The 12,392-nt window shown below is 46.3% G+C and overlaps 1 protein-coding gene across 2 annotated transcripts in view; it reads right to left on the bottom strand.

The window, feature by feature from the left end:
- Larp4B (La-related protein 4B) overlaps positions 1-12,392 on the bottom strand; it is a 276,157-nt gene that overhangs the window by 240,079 nt on the left and 23,686 nt on the right. For both annotated transcript variants that reach the window (XM_071666630.1, XM_071666631.1), the window contains exon 2: positions 9,604-9,708. In XM_071666630.1, the coding sequence (XP_071522731.1) occupies positions 9,604-9,672 (69 nt within the window). In that variant the 5' untranslated portion in view covers positions 9,673-9,708. The remainder of the gene's footprint in view (positions 1-9,603; positions 9,709-12,392) is intronic.

Consider the following 12,392-nt stretch of genomic DNA (forward strand, 5'->3'; position numbering starts at 1 on the left):
TCGCCTCACACACGCCCGACCCTAACCACAACACCCTACCTACCATTCACCAACCCCAGCCACAGCTGACCCTACCCACACCACCCTAGTCTACCGTTCATCAGCCAGCCCTAGCAACGCCTAACCCTACCCACAACACCCTATCCTACCGTCCACCGGCTAGCCCTAACCATGCCTGATCCTACCTACAACAACAGCCTCGTTTGCTCCCAGTGGTCTGTTGCGGTCTGAATTCATTGGTATTCAGTTGCATGCATCAACCTACCCAAACGTCAACCAGCCAGCCTACACTACACCTGACTACCCAAGTCGCCCTCTTCTTCCGTCCGTCTGGCTAGCCAGCAAGCCCTAGGCCATGCCTGACCCTAACCACACTACCCTACTCAACCGCCCACCAGACAGCCCTAGCTAAACCTGGTCCTACCTACACAAACAGCCTCGTCAGGAACCGAGTGGTCTGTTGCTGTCTGAATTCATTTGTATTCAGATGAAAACACCACCCAACCCAAATGTCCACCAGCCAGCTCAAGCCAGGCCAGACACTTCCTACACCAACCTGCTATGCCGTCCACCAGCCTATCCCTATGGCCACTGAGCTTGTTAATCACTCCAGGATAGCTCCTATCGCTCATACTCATAACTTGGACGTACATCAACGTAATCGGTCAAGTACCTTGCAAATGCTGGCGCCAGTCTTACTGTTGTCACGGAGCTCAATAACCCTCTCGAATGCTTCTAAAAACTATAACATCTGGCATGAAACTCCCCTAGTTATGTCATCATATACACTGGAAACATGAGCGTACACTAGACCCCCGAGCCCTGTGATTACCCTTACCCAGTCTAGCCAGACAGCTCTGCGAAATGGCCTCGGATCCCGTACGTTTACCTAATGTGGATCCACCCAAAAGAGCCCCCGTTGTGATGCCCGGTGTATCACTCCTCATACAGAGGACATGGTCAAGACCCACACATTCCAGCCATCAGAGTCTCTGACGCGGCCCCATGCTCTCACAAACGTCTGAACCTTTTTATTCTAATGCAAGACCTCTTTCCCCCGACAATGCTCTTCTGTAGTTTTATTTCTCTCTGGAAGCAATCAATCCCTCTGGTTCCTGGTGATCTTTTTCCCTCCAGCAAGCCAGCAGCCGCAGGGGTGAAGTGAGTCCTGTGAATACGTTCGGGTTATGCCACTCATAACAACACAAGACCTTTCCTACTGCGTCCGTCAGTTATAATGTTAACTATGACGGCATGGGCAACTGAGGCACTAATCAAGGCCTTCTCATCAATGCTATATATATATATATATATATATATATATATATATATATATATATATATATATATATACCTAACTGGATTCAGGTACCCATTTCAAGGACCAACCATTAGGGGGAGATGAACAGCTTTTTTTACTGTGCACCAACCGACGCAACCAGGATTCGAACCCAGCCCAGCCACTCTACCAATAACAAAAAAAATGCTCCTCTAATTTAATGATCTACTCTACCTAACAGTCCACGACGCATCTTAAAATGTTTCCTTGTATCTCCGTTCGTGTGTCGGCCCGCTGAAAGCAGGTGTGCACACCCGCTCGGAACTGACGAGTTACAGGGACGTGTTTTGAAGCAGGTATGTGCGTGACCATTAGCAAGAGTGCTATGCCTGCAAACGAACACTCCTTCCCTCCCCTACACTCAGGAGTGGTGCCCTACCGCCTAGGACCACCACACACACACACACACACACACACACACCACCTCGTCACAGTGAACCGCCAGGGTAAAGCTAATGACCCGTGGGTCGTCCTTTCCATAACTTGCCTCATCCAAGCTGAAACGTTCGGCTGAGGTAGAACCTTCACTGACTTTGCAGTGATCCAAGACCTTCTGTCAGTAACTACACAAGAGTTAGGATGTTTTGTAAAGTGACGACCTTTGTCTGATCCCACCACACCAATGGCTGGAAACAAGGCCTGGAGGAGATGCGGGGGATGTCCAACGATGGAGGAATGTACTGAACCTGCTGCTGCCGTTACGACACGACCCATCTTACACCAGACCGAGTCACAAGTCTTCCAGTACATCCCATTCCCCCTCCACCACACCACACCCTCCACCACACCACACTCTCCACCACACCACACCCTCCACCACACCACACTTCACACCACACCACACCCTCCACCACACCACACTCCACACCACACCACACCCTCCACCACACCACACTCCACCACACCACACCCTCCACCACACCACACTCTCCACCACACCACACCACACCCTCCACCACACCACACTCTCCACCACACCACACCCTCCACCACACCACACTCCACCACACCACACCACACCCTCCACCACACCACACTCTCCATCACACCACACCACATCCTCCACCACACCACATCCTCCACCACACCACACTCCACCACACCACACCCTCCACCACACCACATCCTGTCTGACAACTATTAACATTCAATTTTTCTTCTGGACTAAAAGGATAAATGTCACCTCCCTGACAGGTTTGACTCGTAATACACATAATATTACAGAAAAACAATTGGCTGTCGATTAGGAGACTTCGATGAGAGACGACACTTCTCCACACCTGCTATGCATCAAAGATGTGTGTACCAACCTAACCTAAACTGCTGAGAACCTCAGACTGGTGTGCCAGGCTTCCTGCATGACGGTTCTCCCACGAAATGTGTCGAGGTAAAGAAGACACTCATGCAAAGGTTTAACCCTAACCAAAAGGCACGGGGTAAACGATCAGTATCTTAAGAGCAATACTGCCCAGCAACCTCCACCCAATTCTCTATATTGCCAGCCTTACATGAGCCACAATGAGCAAGTACTGATCAATATTGCCAGCCATAATCATTCGGAATGGAAACGCGTGTTGACGTATGGTCCAGGCAGGATGGGAAATACCAAGTCAACCCACTCAAAAAAAAAAAAAAGAAAGAAAAAAGAGACCCGGCAGCGCAGGCCGCCTTGTGACGTCACGCGGCCCTGAAACCTCAGCTGCAAGGAAACTGTGAGGAGAGGTATGGACACTCTGAGAAGAGATATAGATGATGTAGGGTAAGGTATAGAAACTGTGAGCAAAGTACAGATGAATATACGTTTTCCTTAGCCCTGTATAAGCACGTCTTCTTTAAGGTCCAATGACGTAGCATACAGGTTCCATCTACATGCGTATGGGTCGCCTTGGCATATACAGGCTATGAAAATTCAACGATATTGCCGGGTTGAGTGCCGTTGCAAGCGCCAGTACACTCCACGCAAGGGTGTGTGTGTGTGTGTGTGTGTGTGTGTGTGTGTGTGTGTGTGTGTGTGTGTGTGTGTGTGTGTGTGCATGCGATGTTTTCACAGAACAGCAAGACGAAAGACTTTATCAAAAGTACGCAATGCCATCGTGAGGGCGGGATTCTGTTATCCCATGTACGGTAACCTCACTTGCTGCCCTCGTCTTCGTATCACAATTTTCCGTGTTTCGAGAACAGCAAAATTGCAAAAGCGCCTCAGAGACATTCTCGTAAAAATTCAGCATATACTTGTCTAACTATAACTCTCCACACACACAGCCGCAATACAAGTTCAGTCTTCCCGTGATACTCTGCTCTTCATGTGTGGCTTATGAATCCTTCCTAATACGGGCGGCAGCGACAATTCCAAGACCCATTTTCAAGAGCACAACCTTCACACAGGTTGCCCGGGTGACTCACTGGCTAGTGTGAACACAGCGGTCACGGTGCTTAGAATTGCTCCACACTGACGAAGGAAGGCGGCATTGCGTTAACCACGGTCATGGCGATGTTTTTGTTTTTTTCAGTATTCCCAACGGCAATGCTGCCTGATGTTGCTCAAGTTTTACTTCTCGTGTAACCGCGTCTACACTGCTATGGTTAAACGCACAAACAAGTTCAAGGCAGTAAGGGAGTATCAAGCGACTATGCTCGAATTAAGATCTGAACCTCTTTCTTTCCAGTAAACGTGGACAGCTCGTCGAGATGGTCAAATTTCAGTTACAACTGGAGGTCAGAAGTCGTTGATATACTCCTATCTAAATGGTACAAGAGGTCAAAGGTCATGCTGATGGCGCATGTATTCTCGCTACAGGATGTGAAAGGCTACGCTGATGGTCCATTTCTGTTTACGACAGGTCACAGGTCATGTTGATGGTGCATTTCCAGTTACGACAGGAGGTCATAGGTAATGAACTTCAATTTCTAAAGAAGGAACAGAAGGAGCCAAGCGGGGAGCGCTCATCCTCCTCGAAGGCTTAGGTTGGGGTGTCAAAATATATGTGGATGCAACCAAGATGAGAAGAGTGAGGGAGTACGTCTGAGGAGAGAAACCTGAACGAGAGATAAGGAAGGAGTAGCACTACTCCTTGAGCAGGGATTATGGAAGTGTATGAAAATGTAAGGAAGTAAATTCTACATTGATCGGGGTAAAAATGTAAGCCGATGGCGAGAGATGGGAGATTATTAGCGCAAGATAATGAGAGGCAAGTGCTCTGAGAGCAGCTAAGTGAGCGTGTCAGCAGTTTTGATATGAGATTGGATATTAGCGATGGGTGATTTAAATGCAAAGGTCAGTAATGTGGCAGTTGAGGGCATAAATAGGGGGTCTGCAGCATTCAGCAATATGAATGGAAATGGTGAAGAGCTCGTGGATATGTGTGCTGAAAAAAGGACTAGTGAGTGGGAATACTTGGTTTACAAAGAGGGACATAAACGAGTATGGGTATGCGAGTAGGAAAAGTGATGAGCGAGCATTTTTGGATTACATATTAATCGATATACGTGTAAGAGAGAGACTTGAATGTAAATTAATCGATATGCGTGTAAGAGAGACACTTGAATGTGAATGTGCTGAGCGGGTTAGATGGCGGGATGTCTAATCACTATCTTGTGGAGGCGAGGGTTAAGACTTCTGAAGAGTTTCGGACATGAAGAAACAGAGCGTCGGTGAGAAGAGAGTGGCTAGAGTAAGTGAGCTCGGAAAATAGACTTGCGAGAAGAAAAACCACGAGAGACTGGGTGCAGAACGGTAAAAGGTGAGAGTAAATGAAGCGAGGGGAGTGGGTGAGGGATGGGATGTATTTAGGGAAGCAGTGATGGCATGTGCAAGAGATGCATGTAGCATGCGAAAGGTTGGATGGGAGAGAGAGAGAGAGAGAGAGAGAGAGAGAGAGAGAGAGAGAGAGAGAGGGGGGGGGGGCAGTGAGAAGCAGAATGAAGTAAAGCTGCTAATGAAAGAGAAGAGAGAAACGTTTGAGCGGTACTTACAGGGGAGGCGTGGAAATAATTGGGGAATGTGTTAGAGAAAGCAGCAGAACGTGAAGAGGAAGGCGCAAGGGTGAAAAGCGGGCAAATGAGGATTACCGTGAGCGAGTATCAGGAAACTTAGCGGAGAATAAAATGTTTTGAAAGAAGGTAAATCATGTGCGAAAGACATGAGAACACATAGGAACATCGGTGAAGGGGCAAGAGGGGAAGTGATAACAGGCAGTGATGAAGTGAGGAGGATAGGGTGCGAGTATTTTGAAGGACTGTTGAATGTGCTTCAGAGTGCAGTAGCAGATGTAGGGTGTCTGGGTTAGAGTGGTGTGCGGAGGGAGACAGTCACGGCGGGTGGTTTGGTCATGAGAAAAAAGGAGAGGAAAGCCTTACGAAAGATGAAATGTGGCTAGGCGGCCGGAGTGGATGGTACTACGGAAAAATTTATTACGAAAGGGGGTTAATGTGCTGTTGATTGGTTGGTAAGAATTCAATGGTTGTATGGATCATGGTAAGGATTGACGGAATGAATGCATATCGTTCCAATGTATAAAGGCTTAGGGATGGGGCGAAGGTTCTGGGAACGCTGAAGAATGAGTGGAAACAGAGAGCGTTATGTGGGAGGGCAAAAATGGTTATGTTTGACGGAATAGTCCTCCCAGCAATATAATATGGATGCCTGGTATGTGCTACTCACAATGCTGTGCGGAGGAAGTTGGATGTGTTGGGAATGAAATGCTTGCGGACAATATGTGTGAGACGGTTTGATACAGTAAGTAATCAAAGGGTAAGAGAGATGTGTGGTAATAATAAGTGTGGACGAGGGGTGAAGAGGGTGTGCTGAAATGTTATGAAGATATGGATGGAATGAGTGAGGAAAGGTTGTCCAAGAGGATATATGTGTCAGAAGTGGAGAAACAAGAACGGGGAGTCCAAACTGGAGTTGGAAAGATGAGTGCAAAAAGATCTTGAGCGATCGGGGGCCTAAACATGCACGAGGGCGAAAGGCATGCAAGGGATGACAGTGTAAACTAGAATGATGTGGTATACTGGAGACGATGTGCTGTCAATAGACTGAATCAGGGAATGTGAAAAGTCCGGGGTAAAAGTTCTGTAGGGCCTAGTTATGGATAATGGAGCTGTGGTTTCGGCGCATTACACATGACAACTATAGAACAGATGAAGTGGCTGTGGTCTTTCTTGGTCTGCTTATGGCGCTTCCTCGCTATCGGGAGAAACGGAGATCAAGTAAGGGGGGGGGGATACTATTGACGATATAGACAAAGCGATTTTGCACTGTAGCAGCTGTGTGCTCTTCAATATAGCCCTCTTGCAGGAGGCGGCGAGGCTGCGTCTCCTACCTGAAGGAGACACAAAAGCAGGCCCACGCCCTCCACATCCCTCTCCTGAGACTGGTGCAGTTCAAGGCCTTCACATCGCCCGTGAAGGTGGTCCCAGACGTACCCATCTCCTCATTGGGCGATGTATAGGAAGTTCATAAGTACAGTCAGAAACACGCTGACCCTGAGGGACCTGGCCACCAAGCCTGTCGTACAAGCAACATACCTCGACATCCTCAAGGACAACTTCTGCCAGTACATCCTATAATCCTGGCACTGGGGCCTTGTGGTGTGGCTGATTTGCAATCAGCTGTTGATGGGGCACCTATGGCGCGAGATGCATCGAACGCGTCTCGCTCGACGAATAGCATGAACTTACGGAGAAGAGCAGCCCAGAAGTTCAGGGAGAGTATCCCATCCCAGGGGGTTAGGGACAGTATCCCAACATCCCAGAGGAATAGGGACAGAGTATCCCACAAGCCCAGGAGGCTTGAGAGAGTGTATCACCAGCCCAGAAGGAAATATACCTTTACCACCAACCTACAAAGAGAGGAAAAATTACAAGCAGCCTAGAAAGATAAGATGGTTACAAGCAGATAAGACACGTTTACAAGTAACCCAGAAAGATAAGACAAGTTTACAACCATCCAGGACGATAAGACAAGTTTACAACCATCCCAGAACGATAAGACAAGTTTACAACCATCCCAGAAAGATAAGACGTTCACAACCATCCCACAAAGATAAGACAAGTTTACAACCATCCCAGAAAGATAAGACAAGTTTACAACCATCCCAGAAAGATAAGACAAGTTTACAAGCAACCCAGAGAGATAAGACAAGTTTACAACCATCCCAGAAAGATAAGACAAGTTTACAACCATCCCAGAAAGATAAGACAAGTTTACAACCATACCAGAAAGATAAGACAAGTTCACAACCGTCCCAGAAAGATAAAAGTATACTACTAGCCCTGAGGTTTAAGTAAAACCAGACAGCGACAGACCCGGACACTCGTGAGGCCAATTAACGATCGCGGTAGACGGAACGTACCTAGGAGGACGTCAGTCAATACACCACACCGAGAAAGAACAAGTGGATGGAGACGCCATTCGAAGAACAAATTCATATCAGGCGGCAAACCCCATCCATACATGAAGACTACTACCACAATGTCAACATCATGTTCCCCAGTCGTAGGGAAAGAGAGGAGAGAGAGAGAGAGAGAGAGAGAGAGAGAGAGAGAGAGAGAGAGAGAGAGAGAGAGAGAGAGTCACTCAGGCCTTTGGTCGACATGACTCACTGAAGCCGATCGACCTTTTCTCGCCAACGTCGAACGCCAACTAGGAGGACACCACCTCCAGAAAATGGCCATCAGGTCATGTGCTCAAAATGCTTACCATTATGACCTAAGCGTACATGGGATGATTCTGTATTAGGGCGAACAAACCTTGTTACGTTATAAGAAAGAGACATAGGGTCAACATCAAAGTCCTCCTTCACAAAGATGAACGGTTTGAAACTATAGATATTCTCGGACGCAAGAAAGATGTGTCCAGAGGGCCGAGATATACTGCAGCTCATTGAACGCAGATTAAATGTCCTTACAGGGTGTGCGCATGCGCCAACGGACAAACATCCAGTAGAACCCAACTTTTCCACCAACCAGTCTAATGACATGGCTGGAAGACTGAAGAGTACGAGGCAGAGTCTGATGAACGCTGCCACCCCTTAAAACCATCTGCCGCCAGCTGGTCCCTTGTATGTTTCATTCATACAATAATCTTATTACATAATACTTTTAGTCAGCATTAAGTTCAATTCCTAATAACCTTAACAAGTCATGCACCAAGACCAAAGCTCGCCTAGCACTGTGGGTTACAGAGCGGGTGAAGAAGTCTAATTGAGTGAGACTCTGTATTGATGTGAACTGACGAGAAGGAATACAGTCACCCACAGCAACTTCTCAACCCTAAAGAAATCCATATCCTACTACCAGACCAGATCTATATGTCTTCCTGTGCGTAATCTTTTAAAAGGGTCTGATGGACGCAGTGACGAAGGTGATAAGGATCATGTGTGCTTTCTCTTGCCTTACAACCGTGTTTTCCCTGCTACTGTGTAGCGCATTTTTGGGCAGTAGAAGCCTCAGCTAAATTGTTCCAGAGGCAACACCTGGACCCTTTCAGAAGGGGGTGTCTGTATAAATTATATATGACTCTACACTAAATTATATATATATATATATATATATATATATATATATATATATATATATATATATATATATATATATATATATAAGTGAATGAAACATCGACTTCAGCCATATATGACCTCTACAGGGATGGGCTCGAACTCTTCCCTGTGGAGGACAATGTACGAGGACGCTCCACGCACTATATCAAACTGACGTGTTTGAACGGTAAAACTGGTTACTGTCTAACCACCGGGAAACGGCAGAGAGGCCCTGTTGCTTTTGTTGGTAGTTCGAAGGACATTTGATTACTTGTAATCGAATAGCTCTTGATTATACATAATTAACCGGCGGAATAATTTGGAACATCAAAAGCTCCCCGAGTCCTATGTGTGTGTGTGTGAGTTTCATTTATAATGTAGTTTGCTGCATGTTAGCCTTCGGCAACGCTCGGCCACCAGAGGTACAACTCAGCCACGTGGTGAAATCCCCTTCGACAATGCGTCTCACCGACCGACGTACCTATGTGTCATACCACGCCGTGCTCACGTGGTCAGGAAAGCTACAGTCTGAGACCCGCGTGACGTCGAACAGACAAGCCATCCAAGAAAAAAAAAAAAGAAAAAAAACAAGGCACTGTACGAACGTACCGCATGGGTGATAAATCGATCGAGCCGGGTGGGGAATCCAGCTGCAGAACGACGAGGGGTGTGTGAATTAGTGCGGGATGGAGGGATTGGGGGTGAGAAGGGTGTCGAACTGACCTTCGGCTTGTGGGTCATGGCGTGTCCTTGCCGCGGTGCCTCCAGGAGCGTGGTGCCGGCAGAACTCATCACGCAGGCATATGGCTGTGTGCCACACTCGCCCACCTGCCGAGCGAAAACAAACAATTGTTAGTGGGAAGCTACAGTAACACCATGAACCAACACAATAACAATGTGTACATACATAAACACACAAACTACGGTGTATTTATAGATGTGTGTGTGTGTGTGTGTGTGTGTGTGTGTGTGTTTACCTACCTGTGTAGTTCGGCAAGCGAGTTCTACAATCATAGGGCCCCATATCGACCTTTGATGGGCCATCAAGTTGCTTTTATAACTTTTATAAACTGATAAAAATCAGCACCCCAGGTTATTCCATTGTCATCTGTCCTACCATTGAACCAGCAGCGAATTCTTTACGTTCTTTCCAACCACACTTTTGCCCTAGCTTCCAGTCGTGGCCTCTGGCAACTATGGTACAGCATCCATTTTAGACCTGTTCACTCTCAACACCGTCCGGTTTATTTACTAACATAAAGGCTGTTATCACGCTACCACCCCCCCCCCCCTCCTTCCCAATGGTGTAGAAGACTGTAGCCCTCGGCCTCTCACTGTAGATTAGTCCTCTTAATCCTGGCACCATCTTGGGTGTTTATCTCTGGACCCTCTCCATCATATCTTTGTTATCAAATCTCTGGACCCTCTCCATAATATCTTTGTTATCAAGTGCGGTGACCAGACTCACGTAATACTCAAGTGCGGTGACCAGACTCGCGTAATACTTAAGTGCGGTGACCAGACTCGCGTAATACTTAAGTGCAGTGACCAGACTCGTGTAATACTAGAGTGCGGTGACCAGACTCGTGTAATACTAGAGTGCGGTGGCCAGACTCGCGTAATACTTAAGTGCGGTGACCAGACTCGCGTAATACTTAAGTGCGGTGACCAGACTCGCGTAATACTCAAATACGGTGACCTGACGCGCGTAATACCATACACCGCCTGCAGGTAGTACCGCCAGGAGAGGTGTTACCTTCGACAAGTCAGTGGACAGAAAAGATTACAGCTTCATTGAGGAACCCCTCGACCCAAAGGATGCCAACTTAACCTGCTTCTGTGCGAAGCACGGCCTCAAAGCAGGAGGAACCAAAGAAATGTTGAGCACCTGTGTAATGACCTACCCGTAATGTACTTGGAGCAAATTCTACACTCGAACATTTCTTTCAAACAGAACAGCATTTGAAATTTCTGCATGATGTCTGCATTTACCATGTCTTCATTCCTATCATTCCATTTATCCACCATCCTTATATTTTGAACGTACTTATCTAAATTCTTTCAACAAGTTTCTTGTTTAATGCCAGGCTTTGGCCTATGGTAGTTCTACCTTATATCTCTCAAAGACTCAATCAACCTATTCTGAAAACTTAAAGGTTTAAGTCAACCATAACATTACTCTTCCAAGGTCAGCATATTTAAGGCCTTGAACCCTTTCACTCTAAAACAGCACTTATTTCTGAAACCGTCTTTGTTTCCCTCCTCTGAACCTTCTCTATTAGCTCCTCATGCTTCTTAAGGTTTAGTGACCATACTTGAGAAGCATATTCTAGTTTTGGCCTTATGTAGGATGTCAACTTACTGAATATTTTCTTATCCATGAACTTTCAGGCAATTCTAATATTTGCAAACATAAAGCTGGACTCCTTAACTATCCTACTAAGATGACACATAAGGGACAGGGTGGGGGGGACACTGTCAACTTCCAAGTCACTCGAGCTTATTTCCTCTTGTATGAGTCGGCAAAACTGTCGGTATTTTAATGCTTGCATTGGTAAGACACCTGTAGAGAAAGAGCGCATTGCGATTCTGCCTGACAATTATATTTCTGCCCAAGGTGCAGTGGATGGCATTAAGATCTCCAGTAAGGGCAGCAAAATCAGTCACCATAGGTCTCAAGGTGCTATAGATCTAATGTGTTGTCCTTGCCGCAGGCAATGACAACAGTGACACTAAAGCGACTGCAGGTGTCCGTTATCCTGACTGCAAGAGCATTGTACCCATTGCTGATGTTACGCTGGGTTGCATGGAGGGATTTCCTGACATATATTATCAAAGCCCTGCAGCACCTCACTGTTGACCTCACCTCAATTTCTGGAGTTTCCTCTAACATGCATCCTTTCTACCCTTCCTCAAAGTTAATCTTCCATCCCCTGTAAATGTCTCCCACTTGTTCCTTCTTGGTGTTCCAGCTTCTTCAGCCTCCCATGCAGTATTTTCAAATGTTTTTTGGCAATTGAGATAAAAATAACTGACTCCAAACTCCTTTTGTCTAAGTCTGAGCTCAACTCCTGTAGGGATCTAAGAGGTTCATTTCACATGACCCTTCCCTAAAACTGTAATGTCTCCCACCTATGTAATTCCTCCTCAGTAGGTTGTCATTCATTTGCTTCTCTATATATTTTCTAAAATCTTACATATCTTCTAAAATCTTACATATCTTACATATGCCACTTCCCAGTCATCTTTCTTCATTCACAGGTCTAAGTGCTCTGTCGCTTTTTTAGGTCCTGCAGAACATTATCACCACTTGCATTTGTCTGTGGACACAAGCAAGTTAAATTACACAAAAGTAATACATGGCAGAAATTACTTTTTACTAACACCATATAATATGTATACCCTGGAGGTTATTAATGGATTGGGGTAAACAGTTACATAAACTTAAAATAACTATCTATTAGGAAACATCTTTCACCTCTCTCTGCACCCAAGTGGAATCAGAATTTTTC

The sequence above is a fragment of the Panulirus ornatus genome, chromosome 11, assembly GCF_036320965.1.
Source record: "Panulirus ornatus isolate Po-2019 chromosome 11, ASM3632096v1, whole genome shotgun sequence".
Taxonomy (NCBI): domain Eukaryota; kingdom Metazoa; phylum Arthropoda; class Malacostraca; order Decapoda; family Palinuridae; genus Panulirus; species Panulirus ornatus.